The 12,720-nt window shown below is 47.2% G+C and overlaps 1 protein-coding gene across 1 annotated transcript; it reads left to right on the forward strand.

The window, feature by feature from the left end:
• The first annotated feature begins 481 nt into the window (after positions 1-481).
• KIF3B (kinesin family member 3B) lies at positions 482-9,616 on the forward strand. Its single transcript, XM_054274360.1, has 9 exons — positions 482-557; positions 3,783-5,221; positions 5,785-5,886; positions 6,544-6,666; positions 6,779-6,897; positions 7,126-7,239; positions 7,717-7,822; positions 8,113-8,291; positions 8,866-9,616. The coding sequence occupies exons 2-9, from the start codon at positions 3,839-3,841 to the stop codon at positions 8,960-8,962; spliced, it is 2,223 nt and encodes a 740-aa protein (XP_054130335.1). The 5' UTR covers positions 482-557; positions 3,783-3,838; the 3' UTR covers positions 8,963-9,616.
• Positions 9,617-12,720: the final 3,104 nt, after the last annotated feature.

Here is a 12,720-nt window from a genome sequence, read left to right on the forward strand (position 1 = left end):
GATGCCCGCGGTGGGGCCCCTTTGTCCGGGCTGGAGCAATCCCGGCATTTTCAGGATTGGCATTTTCGGAATTGGCATTTTCGAGATTGGCAATGCGCGGGATGCCCGCGGCGAGGCCACTTTGTCCGGGCTGGGGCAATCCCGGTATTTTCGGGATTGGCATTTTCGGGATTACCGGCGTGCGGGATGCCCGCGGCGGGACCCCTTTGTCCCGACTGGGGCAATCCCGGCATTTTCGGGGTTGGCGAAGTGCGGGATGCCCACGGCGGGGCTCCTTTGTCCGGGCTGGGGCAATCCCGGTATTTGCGGGATTGGCGGTGTGCGGGATGCCCGCGGCGGGGCCGCTTTGCCCAGGCTGGGGCAATCCCGGCATTTTCGGGATTGGCGGCGGGGCCGCTTTGTCCGGGCCGGGCCGGGCCGGGCGGCGCGGGGCGGGGCGGGGCGGGGCGGGGCGGGCGCGCCGTTGCCAGGGAAGCGCGTCACGGGCGGGCGGAGCGGCCGCGCCGCTTCCGGGGCCGCGGGAGGAGCGCCCGGGCGGCTCCATGGTGACGGCGCAGGTGAGTCCGGCCCGGCCCCGCACCGCGCCCGCACCCCGCCCCGAGCATCCCCGACCCCTCCGGGCTGGCACACCGCGGGCCGCTGCCAGCCCGGTGTCCCCGGTGCTCCCGGTGCCAGCCGCGGGCACGGCCGGGGCAGCGGGCGCGGGAGGCGGCGGGACCCGCCCGCGGCCGGGCTGCGGGGGCGATGCCGCGGGCGGGTGGCCCCGTTCGGGTGGGTGTCCCTCGCTCCCGGTGCTTCTCCGCCGTGGTCCTTCCCCCGCTCCCCGCTGTCCCCAAATCCCCTCCCTGCAGCGCCCGGTGCCGCAGCCGCGAGGGCGGTGGGTGATGCTCGGGTGAATCCGCGGCTCTCCGGGGGAGGGAGCACCGGCGGGGTGCCGTGCTGAGGCGACAGCGGTGGCAGGTGACCACAGGTGACCCCAGACGCCGAGTGGAACCAGGGCTCGCAGGTGGCACCGCCGGGCCAGCTCCAGCACCGGGATGTCCTGCCCGGCCTGCGGAGCGTTCGGCAGGGAGAGGAGAGGAAAACAGCAGCGCCGAGGGTGGCTTGGCTTGGGAGGGAGGGAAGGACACAATTCAACCGTGACATTATGAAACCACAAATATTTGAAAGATTTGAATGGCGAGAAGCAATGGAATGTTTTGAGTGGTACCTCGGGATGTGCGGAGATGCAAGGGAAGGGTTTGGGCAGTTCCAAGAAAATCTTTCAGAGATGTTTAAGGCAGGAGGCAGAGCGGCTTCGGGATGTCACCTGTCAGGACAGGTGGCATGGGTGGGCACAGCTGTCCAGGACAGCGCCTCCCAATCCTGCAAGTTTCTGAGGAAAAGTGGTTGCCCCAGCTTGTATTCATTGTGGCATTGCTCATTTTTTCAGGCATAAACTTTCTGTTGAGTGAAATGAATAAAAAATGCTTCAGTTTCTGCCCATCTTCCCTTATTGGTCACCAGGGTACATTTGCAAGTGCATCCATCTCAACCTTGACCTTGACCTTGACTTGCAGGGACCTGGCCCAGGTCACTTTTGGCTGAACTAATTTAATGAAAAAATTCCCATCTTTGATGGAGAAGAGTGGGTGGCACGGCAGCATTCCCAGCTTTCTGGCCATTCATGTCCAGCCACTCTGGCAGTTCAAACATTGCCCAGGAGTTTCTGGGGAATACAAACACTGCCAGCTAATTGGTTTTATTTTCCAGTTACACACTTGGGTAAATCTGAGAAGAACCATAATTTGTTATGCTTCCAGTAAACTTCACCACAGTAGCTAAAATAATTGGAGATGATTCAGGATGGGTTGTTATGAAAATAGCCCACATCAGGGGTAAAATCAGATGTTTGTGACTATAAAAAGAGACTTGCAAGTGAAGTGGGGAAAGGTGTCAAAAGCTGATAGTGAGGAGGTACACCCAGAGGAGCAGCAAATGTGCAAAATAATTTTTGTTCAAGGTGTAACTCTGGCAAGACTAACTTAACTCTGATCTTTTAATATTTGTCATAGTTGCTTACAAAAGCGGCACTTCTCATCGGAATAGTATTTTAGATATTCAATATATAAAATGAATCCATGCTCTCCTTGTCAGAACTTGTGCCTGGTTTGAGTATTTGCCAGTGTGAACATGCAGATACGTGACACAGTGGTTGTCATGTGACCTTGTCAGAAAATTGTCTCTTGTGAACTTGAATTACTGGAATGTCTCTCGGAGCTGTGCAAGGGGAAGCGTGTGTTAATGTATACAAGTCCTCAGGATGAACAGAGGGAGAGTTGTTCTTTGTGATTCTGCCAAGATTTGTCCTCGTTTCACTTATTCTTTCTGTGTTTGTGCTCCAGAATTTGTGTTTGCTGTGGGTCAGAAAGGAAGGTCACCTTTATCTGGAGCTGTCAATTAGGAGGGAAATGGTTTTATTCAGTAGGTACCCAAAATTGCTGTAACAGTTTGAACTCACTGTGCAGGGTGAATTGTGAATGAGTGTCCAGTTCAGTGCTTTTATGGGAAGAGTGAGAAGCAAAGAGTTTCCCCTCACAGACCCAAGGAAATTCCCGAGGCCATACTGGGGTTTCTGTGCAATTCTGAACCACGTTTATCTGTTACTTCTCTTTTACTTTTTGCCAGTCTGACTGTCTGTATATTGGGCTGGAATTGTGCTTCCTTTTCCATCCAGTAGCTCTGGCCCTGCAGTTCTCTGCCACCTTGTTGGAGAAGCTCTCCTGAGACGTGCAATTATCAAGGGAAAAACAATTAGACAAAAATCCCTGTTTCCTGCTGATCTGGCTGGGAAGAGAGCAATGAACACATCTCAAGGAAGCCACACCTGAACCTGTGCCAGCACTGCCTGGGCTTCCCTGTGTGTATTAGTTTTACACTTAGTTCTAGTTGGCAGAGGGACCTCAGGGCTCTTCTTGGAAGATATTGTGGAAATAAAAAGGGTTATTAGAAATTGCATGGCATTCCCCAAGTTGTGCCATTGAGATCTGCCGTGTGAGGCTTTAGCAGTGACTGCTTTAGCAGTTTAGTAGCACAGGCTTCTTGCTCCATTTTCAATGGCAGCCCATCTTGCTGATGTCTGGAGGATGCACCAGTGTGTCCTCCCTCTCTACCCAGAGTCATGAACGAGTTGGATCTGTGATCTAGGTTTATACAACTTGAGTTTAGGTTGATGGTGAGTCCTGTAGACCTGATGCAATTGGAACACCAGAGCAGGAGTGATGGCAGTAGGTCAGTGTAGCTGAGCAGGGCTGGCTTTTGTGGGGAATCCTGATAAAAGTCTATTGCCAAAAGAAAAGATAATAGCAGACTTGTGCTCCAGAGAGAGCAAGGCTGTGCTAGATTTTCAAAATGGGAGATTTAAAACAAAAAGCCTGACTGTAAAGAAAATGATTGGCAAAGTATTATTTTCATAAATAGTTTAAAAAGGTTTATTATAATTTTTAAGGGTCAAGAAAAGGATCTTTACCAGGTGTGAAGGTGTGATCTGTGGTGATGAGTTTTTGCAGCAGAGCTTGTAAAAATGATACCATTTGATGCACAGGCTTTGGTAAAGTAATTCTGTCTCAGTTCAGGCCTTTACAAGGTTTTCATGTTGCACATTATTTTAGTGCTTCAAAATCCCTTGCAACTTAATGAAATCAAAATGCTGCTCAAATTGATGAGGCGAGCCTTTGGCTTTGTGAAAAGCTGTCCCCTGCCGAAAACCGCCTTCAGACATCCCTGCTTTGTTTTTGTTGCAGGTGTGTAGCAGGGCATCATCCATCAGCAGGATCAGAGCAGGCCCAGCCCCGCCGTCATGTCCAAGGCAAAGAACTCCGAGTCCGTGCGGGTGGTCGTGCGCTGCCGGCCCATGAACAGCAGGGAGCAAACGGCTTCCTACGAGAAGGTTGTCAATGTGGATGTCAAGTTAGGGCAGGTCTCAGTGAAGAACCCACGGGGATCATCTCATGAACTGCCTAAAACCTTCACCTTCGATGCTGTGTATGACTGGAATTCCAAACAGGTCGAGCTCTACGATGAGACCTTCAGACCTCTGGTGGACTCTGTTCTGCAAGGGTTTAATGGGACAATCTTTGCCTATGGGCAGACTGGGACAGGGAAAACGTACACGATGGAAGGGGTGCGTGGTGATCCCGAGAAGAGAGGGGTCATCCCCAATTCATTCGAGCACATCTTTACCCACATCTCTAGATCTCAAAATCAGCAATACTTAGTTAGAGCGTCTTATTTGGAAATATACCAAGAAGAAATCAGAGACTTGTTATCAAAGGATCAGTCCAAGCGGCTGGAGTTGAAGGAGAGACCAGACACGGGGGTTTTTGTTAAGGATTTGACCACCATTGTCACGAAAAGCGTCAAAGAGATAGAGCACATCATGAATTTGGGAAACCAGAACCGCTCAGTCGGCGCCACCAACATGAACGAGCACAGCTCTCGGTCTCACGCCATCTTCCAGATCACGATCGAGTGCAGCGAGCTGGGGCTGGATGGAGAGAACCACATCCGTGTGGGGAAGCTCAACCTGGTGGACCTGGCGGGCAGCGAGCGGCAGGCAAAGACTGGAGCACAGGGGGAAAGGCTGAAGGAAGCCACTAAAATCAACCTGTCCCTCTCAGCTTTGGGCAACGTTATCTCTGCCCTGGTGGATGGCAAAAGCACGCACATTCCCTACCGGGACTCCAAGCTGACCAGGCTGCTTCAGGACTCTTTAGGTGGCAATGCCAAAACTGTGATGGTGGCCAATATAGGCCCTGCCTCTTACAATGTAGAGGAGACCCTGACCACACTGAGATATGCCAACCGTGCCAAAAACATCAAGAACAAGCCGCAGGTGAACGAGGATCCAAAGGAGGCTCTGCTGCGGGAATTCCAGGAAGAGATTGCTCGACTCAAGGCTCAGCTGGAAAAACGGTCCATTGGCAAAAGAAAGAGGAGGGAAAGGAGGAGGGAGGGTGGGGAAGAGGAGGAGGACACTGAAGAGGGTGAGGATGAAGGAGATGACAAAGATGACTATTGGAGGGAGCAACAAGAAAAGCTGGAGATTGAGAAGAAAGCTATAGTCGAGGATCACAGCTTGGTAGCAGAAGAAAAGATGAGGCTGCTGAAAGAGAAGGAGAAGAAAATGGAGGACCTGAAGCGAGAGAAAGAAGCAACAGAGATGCTGAGTGCTAAAATCAAGGTAGAATTCTTCCTGGTCATACCCTTTGAAATTTCCTTAGGCTGTGGGGAAAATAAAGGGTTTCCCAATTTGGAAAGATATTTCACAGAAAGTTTCCAGGATAGTGATTTGTGTTTGGGTTGGAAGATTTTAAAAGAAACCATTTCTAGCCAGAAGTTGAAATTTCCACCATTAATCACATATTTCAATATTCATGAGCTGTTTCATTGTTCTTCTGTACTGATCTTAAGCGATTGGCACACTAAAAAACAATGCATCTTTTCACAAGCTGTGGCACTAAAAATGTTTCCTTCTGTCACAGATCATTAGAAATTATTTACAAGGGAGCACACATTTTGGTTCTCCAGCTTTGCCACACATTTCAGTGATGCCTTATTCTAAACAAGTTACTGTTGCATTAATCCCACAGTTTAATAGGAATTTTAAGAAACAGTGATTCCTGTAGCAGCTGCCTTGAAAGAGAAGGTTAAATAAGGGAGCTGCCCTGAAGTTGTATCCATCGGAGAGAAAGTTACCCTCTGTAGTCACTGAGAGAAACTTCTGACCCTGGTTTTTCTTTTCAGACAATGGAAAGCAAGCTGCTGGTGGGAGGGAAAAATATTGTGGATCACACAAATGAACAGCAGAAAATCCTGGAACAGAAACGACAGGAAATTGCAGAACAGGTACAAGGAAGGGGATTTGTTATTTTGTATAAAAAACCATGCTGCTGAACTTTTGTAAAACATTGTGTCAGGGAAATTACCAGAAAGTTTTCCCAGGGTTAACCCTAGAATTGGTTTAATGGCAATAATTTATTGAAAAGAAGGGGAAAGGGCTTGTGTCATATTTGTCATTATTTGAAATATGTAATGAGGGTTTATAAAAGTTTTCTTCTAGCTCTTCATGGTAAATATTTACCTCCTATCTTGATTGGAGCTGTTTGTAAGTGAAGAAATATGTGTAAGACTTCTAAAAGTACCAGTTCAGCCGTTAGCTCAAGGGAGGAGTCTTTACTCTGTGCTAAAAGTTTATTTTCTGTTAATGCAAATTTTGTTGGTGATTCTTAAATACAATAACAAGTACAAACTGATAAAAGGGAAAGAAAAAATAATCTAAAAGTGACATTTGATTCCTTTAGTTGAAGCTTGAGCCTTGTTCACACTCCCTGATCTTAATAGCAAAATAAGGACAAATAAGATGTTTCTGGTATTTCTGTGGCAAGAGGTATGAAGAACTGGAGGGTAGGGAAGGAAACCCAACCTGAGCCTTGGTTTCATGTGTGTCAGCTGGAGTTGACAAGGTAATTGAGGTCTTTAATGCCATATTTTCACATTCTTCAGAAACGTCGGGAGCGAGAAATCCAGCAACAGATGGAGAGTCAGGATGAGGAGACACTCGAGCTGAAGGAGACCTACAGTTCTCTTCAGCAAGAGGTGGACATAAAGACCAAAAAACTCAAAAAGGTAAAAAGAAAATGATTCCCTGTCTACCAGGCTGGGAATAAAATCAACTTGTGTGTGAAAGTGAGAGGAGCTTTGGCAAGTGATGGATTTTGGCTCTTGTTGTGTGCTCCAGTTATTTTCCAAGCTGCAAGCTGTGAAGGCAGAGATCCATGATCTCCAAGAAGAGCACATCAAGGGGCGCCAGGAAATGGAACAGACCCAGAATGAACTCACCAGGGAACTAAAGCTAAAGTAAGCCACATCACTTAAATAAGCTATTAAATGTAACAGAGAGGGTTTCTTGGGGCAGGGAGTGGAGGGACTGCCTTGCACATACTTGTGGAATTAGATTTAACCATGAGAAAATGAAACCATTCCTCCTTTTCCAGGGTTTTATTACATCAGTGGGAGAGGAGCAGGGAGGAAAGTCATTGCTAATTATGTTTCTTGTATATTTCTCATTTTTGTGGTTGCATGTAGGCACCTGATTATTGAAAACTTTATTCCCTTGGAAGAAAAGAATAAGATCATGAACAGAGCATTCCTTGATGAAGAGGAAGACAACTGGAAACTACATCCCATAACCCGTCTGGAGTGAGTGTATTTCTGCTCTTGGGATGGAATTACAGGTCACAGGAAACCCTCTAGCTGTCAAGAACAAAAGGGGGATTGAACTGGAGATTTAAACTGACCCTCTAGAGTTCACACCTTCTTGATGTGTAATAAAATAAAATAAAACAAATTTATTCCTCTTAATAGGTACTATAAAATACGAATGTATAGTTAGGGGAATTCTTGAGAGATTATGATTTTTCTAATAGGCAAACACAATAATTATATGTAAAATACATGTAATAGTGCATTCACCCTTAAAGTAGCAGTGCATTCCTATCATATTTCTTTCCTGCTCCTACAAATGCAGCCTGGGTGGTTTCTGCTGTGTTGAAACAGATTTCTGCATGGAATTTGCAGATGTTGTAGCTCATAAACTACAGCAGGAGTTGTAGCTCATAAACTCCAAGGGGAGCTTTTGGTTTTAGGGTATAACAGCCTGAGTCTGTTTTTCTCTAGTAACCAGCAGATGATGAAAAGACCAGTATCTGCTGTGGGGTACAAGAGGCCCCTGAGCCAGCACGCCAGGACGTCCATGCTGAATCACACAGCTGCTCGGTACAGGGTAAGCCCAGATGTGGTTGAACCTTTGCCTCTTCACCCTGTGATCAGGGCAATGTGAATTCCAGAGGGGATTGGGTGTTCTTCTTTGAGATGTAAATTTGTAATGCCCGGCACACATTTATAAAGTACCTCAGATTAAGTTTCTGGAGGGCAAAGTAACAGTTTGTGTGAAAACATGGAGACTTTGATTCTGCTTTTCTCCTCTCAACTTCTTCAGATTAAGTTTCTGGTGGGCAAAGTAACAGTTTGTATGAAAACATGGAGATTTTGATTCTGCTTTTCCCCTCTCAGGCAGAGAACATCGTGTTACTGGAACTGGATGCGCCCAGCCGGACAACAAGGAATTATGAAGGTCCAGCCATTGCTCCTAAGGTTCAGGCAGCTCTGGAAGCAGCTCTGCAGGATGAAGATGAGATTCAAGTGGATGCCTCGACCTTTGAGAGCTCTTCAAATAAAAAATCAAAACCCAGGTGAGTTGGGCTTTCCCTGAGCAGACTGGCCCACAGGAAAGGTGCAAGTCAGTCAGCATTTCTCATCAGTGAAGTGAAGCTGAGCTTCATAGTAAAGCAGAGAGAAAAAGGAACATAGAATCATTAAGGTTAGAAAAGACTTTTAAGATTTGAGTCTAACCTCCAGCTGAATCCCCACCATGCTACTAAACCTTATTTTGAAGTGCCACATCTACTCATCTTTTGAGCACTACAGGGGATGGAGATTCCAGCCCTGCCCTGAGCAGCCTGTGCCAGGGCTCAAGCACTCTTGTAGTGAAGAGATTTTTCCTCATATCCAGCCTCAACCTCCCTTTGTAGAACTTGAAGCTGTTTCACCTTGGCTTGTCACTTGCTACTTGGGAGAAGAGGCCAACCCCCACCTTGCCACAACCTTCTTTCAGGGTGTAGGACACAGGGCGGAAGAAAAAGTTGAAACTGTTTATTAGAGAATAACTCCAGTTTAAAAAAATCAGCTTTTTGCAGATTAATTTTGGAAAGGCAGGTGACGTTGTTAGAAGTTTTCTTGTTTATATTTTCATTTTTGCTTCTTCAGACCGAAAACTGGAAGGAAATCAGTGGGATCTGCATCAGGATCAGGCACCCCCACTTCTCAGCTCTACCCACAGTCACGAGGGCTGGTTCCAAAATAAAGCCAGCAACTCCTCTCCAGGGAGGGAACAGCCTTTACCTTCTGGGAGCAGAGACAAGGACAAACCTGCAGAGAGAGCTCCTGGCCAGCCTCCAGCCCCTTTCCCTGGAGGTGGCCTTGTTGCTGTTTAACTGACTCGGGCCAGTCCAGGGGCACTGAGCCATGGGAAGATCCGTGCTTGCAATTCAGCATTTGGCCTCTGTGGGAAATGGATTTTAGTTAGGAAATCAAAAATGCATGAGGTACGTTACAGTGTGTTAGGAGCAATGGGAAGCATGGGGATCACCTCACAGCATCACCGTCCTCCTCCTGCACCAGCCCTTCTGCTGCACGGCGCTTTTTGGCTCTTGGGCACTGAGAAGACAGAGGTGAAAGTCATCTCCACAGAACCACCACTCTGCAGCTCCACAGTGAGAGCCACAAGAGGCTACAAAGCAGAGGATCTGTTCAAACTCGACAAGGTGCATGGTTCTTCCTCTTCCTGCTTGAGAGACTGGCATCACGACCTGGGGTTCAGGCAGGATGGCAGTGGCCAGCATGTCCTCACCACCACACAGCTGTGCCTCCCCACAGGGCTGTAGGACAGAAAAGGGCCTCAAAAACACCTCTGTGGTCTCTAGAAAGGAAGCAGTAGAATCTGAAGTCCTTTCTTTGTTTACAGAGCTCCTCTAAGCTGACCTACAGACCTCACCCCTACCAACAGGAAGCACCTTGTCAAGGAACACCTCTGCATGCCATGTCAGCTCCACAGCTTCCCTCCTCTCTCTTGCCTCCATCTTTACCCCGGCATTTAAAACCAGTGTCCATATGACATCTTTAATGGCTTATGGCCATATTCTCATGCCTCCCACTGTTGATGGAAAACGTAGCACTAGCTCAGAGCTCTCCCTGCCAGGCTCAGACTCTCAGCTGGGCAGAGCACTGGAACTTGGAGCTGCCTTTGAGTGCACTCCTGGGAGTTTGGTCCCTTCTCTGGGTGTCTAAGGAGGTTTAGCATTCAGTGCCTCTCGTGCCTCACCTGTTCCATGTTAAGCAGCTTTCTCTCTGCACCTCCCAGCCCACTCAGAGCCTGCTGGGAGTGAACCTGACCTGAGGCTGGTGATGGAAGCTGGTGTTAATTCCAGGGGTTTTACTTTGAAAACAAGGGAGGGAGAACTCCTGCTTTTGACAGTCTCATTGCAAAGCTGCCCTATGACTAAAGCAGGCTCGTGTAGCAGGGTAGAGGGAGGTGGAACTCTACACTAAGGACAGAGTAAGGTGTCCCTGTCTAGTGTCCCACAGCTCATTTGTAAGTTTTAGTTCACTGTATATTGAGACTTGGGATGTTACTTTTTCTGGTTGCTCTTGGCTGTCATGCTGTGAACATTTTTACCTGTTTTCCCTCACTGATGACTCCCTCCAGACTGACACGTGTGAGTGTGTGAGGACTTGCCTGGCTGCAGACATGCTCTGATGTGTGGACTCTGCCTTGTGTTCCTTAAGTGTCCACGGAGTGACTTCATCCAGGCTTGAGAGCTCCTTTCTACTGAGCAGGAGGAACTGAGTGCTCAGCACAGCTCACCTGTGCATCCTGCAGGCACGGTGCCCAGGTGAGCCAGGTGGGCCCCCTGAACACCAGCTTGGCTGCTGCATTCCATGGACTGCTTTCCTGGGCCACAAGGTTAATATCTGTGTACACATGTATGCACACGTACATGTATATAATAGTTTTGGTGGAGGAGGGAGGGATTTGCTTATAACTGAGAGAACAGGCACATGACCAATTTCTTTCAACCTGAACATGGAAACCCAGCATAATCTTCATTTTCACCAGGCACTGTTTATATCCAGAGAGCCTTTTAACTGGCTTTTGTTGCATAGTATAACATCACCTTCTCTTCCCTCTCTTCCTTCTTTCTTTCCAGCACATAATCTTCTGTACCAGGACATTTTAAAAGATGATTGTATGGTTTAAGTGCTCAGAGAATTGAAATTAAATGTGGGGGGGAGGTTTAAAACCCTAAAACAGCAGCACAATATATAACCACGTGTATGTACATACCTATGTACACATGTTTTATGTGAATAATACATACACAGACACATCTGTGTCTGCACATGTGCACATTTTTCCTCAGTTGCTACTATCCCATAGGGAATTCTATTGTATATTAAACTCATATGCTGGAAACTGCCTTCGTGGCAGGGCTGGTACCATGGAGCTCTGCAGTGCAAACCTGTTTTCATGTTGATGAGCCAGTGTCAGAAAGGCTCTGCTTTTAACTCTGTAGAAATTAATTAGCAAGGTGAAAGAAACTCAGTAGAGTGGAAAAGAATAAATCTGCATATTTAGTCATTGTATGTAAATTGGGGCTTGGTGGAGATTTGGTCAGTGTATTCATGGGCAATCTCGGCCTGTTACAGAAGCCTTTGGATTCTCATTCCAAAGGACTTAACCCTCACCAGATGCTCAGTGGCACTGATGTTAAGATACATTGTCTTAAGCTGTACAAAACAAACTGAGCTCTGGGTTGAAGCTTTTAAGAAACATTCCTGCTGAGTTTGCCCTTCTTTGGTGTTATCTGAACCATCTGGGCTTCCTGCTGGTTAACCAAAGGCAGGAAATCCAGCTGGACTCCTGGAGGAGGCCCTGGGACAGCCTTGCACCATCACCTTTTCTTCATAGGAATGTTTAACACTCAACATAATTGTCTTTGCTCTGATCTGTATAATGGGATCTTTTTTTTTAAAAAGTGGCATGGAGCAGGAGTTGGCCGTGGGAGCAAGTGCCACCAGACACTGAAGCATAGGAATTAAAGCACTTTCTTAAATCCTTAACTTAGGTCTAGCGCCTTTTTAAAAATATTTGCATGCTGCTTGAATCTTCTAAAACACATACCTCTGCCAGGCACCTGGTGCCTTATACAGATCAGAGCAGGCAGTGCTCAGTCAGTCTGGGCTGTGTAAGTCTGTCCTGGCTGAACCTGCAGCGCTGGAGCTTCAGTGAATCACCTGTGTACCTGGACCTGTCCTCTCCCCTGTCTGTGCTGGGAAACGTGCACCAGTCTTGAAGCAGTTCAGTGGAATTCCTGGGGGTCTGTTCCTGCTGTGTTCAAACACAGACTGGAAAAGAGAACCTGCAAAAGCCATAATTAGCTACAGAGATGGAAGTGAAATGAGAACGCTGGTGCTGCCTGCTGCACTGTGCAGTGGGGGGTTGACTCTCTGGGATCCAGGTGCTTACTGCCTTCTCCAGACCCTTTCTTTTTGAAGAGGTGACCCAGGATCCTTCTATGGGCACAGCTGTCAATGGCAACTCTTAGCTCCTTGGAGATACACCCACCTCCACCTTCTCTTAGGTGATCTGTAGAAAAAGAACCTGTCCATAGTTCTGTCCATAGTTTTACAGCTTATATTTATTTGTATCATCTCTTTTGTCTAGGAATGTAAAGTGATCCTAAAATACAATGTGTAATAAAGTCAATAAGATTTATTGCATCTATCAAAACACGTGGTTTTCATTGTTAATTTGGGGCAGGACTCAGTGACTTCATGTTTCACAATGCCTCGCGTTATTTTTCTTTCATAGGAAGAAGTCTGCCCAAAGTAAGTGGAAAAATGTAAAAATGAGTAGAGTGCAATGAGTATTGTAATGTGTGTGTATGTGTGTGTATTATATACCTATATAATATATAATACAGATATAGATATATATGTGTACACACACACACACATATATATATATATAGGTGCTGATGCCTGCATGTGGCACCTTGGATT

Source organism: Melozone crissalis, unplaced genomic scaffold (assembly GCF_028551555.1).
Source record: "Melozone crissalis strain CALT ecotype California unplaced genomic scaffold, PUWL_Pcris_2 ptg000017l_1, whole genome shotgun sequence".
Lineage (NCBI taxonomy): Eukaryota > Metazoa > Chordata > Aves > Passeriformes > Passerellidae > Melozone > Melozone crissalis.

Excerpts from the sequence above, each read along its gene's own strand:
- KIF3B (XM_054274360.1), top strand. The coding sequence starts at position 3,839 with ATGTCCAAGGCAAAGAACTCCGAGTCCGTGCGGGTGGTCGTGCGCTGC. Across the intron at positions 6,667-6,778 it reads AGACCAAAAAACTCAAAAAG|TTATTTTCCAAGCTGCAAGC; the intron begins GTAAAAAGAAAA and ends TGTGTGCTCCAG. Across the intron at positions 8,292-8,865 it reads AATAAAAAATCAAAACCCAG|ACCGAAAACTGGAAGGAAAT; the intron begins GTGAGTTGGGCT and ends TTGCTTCTTCAG.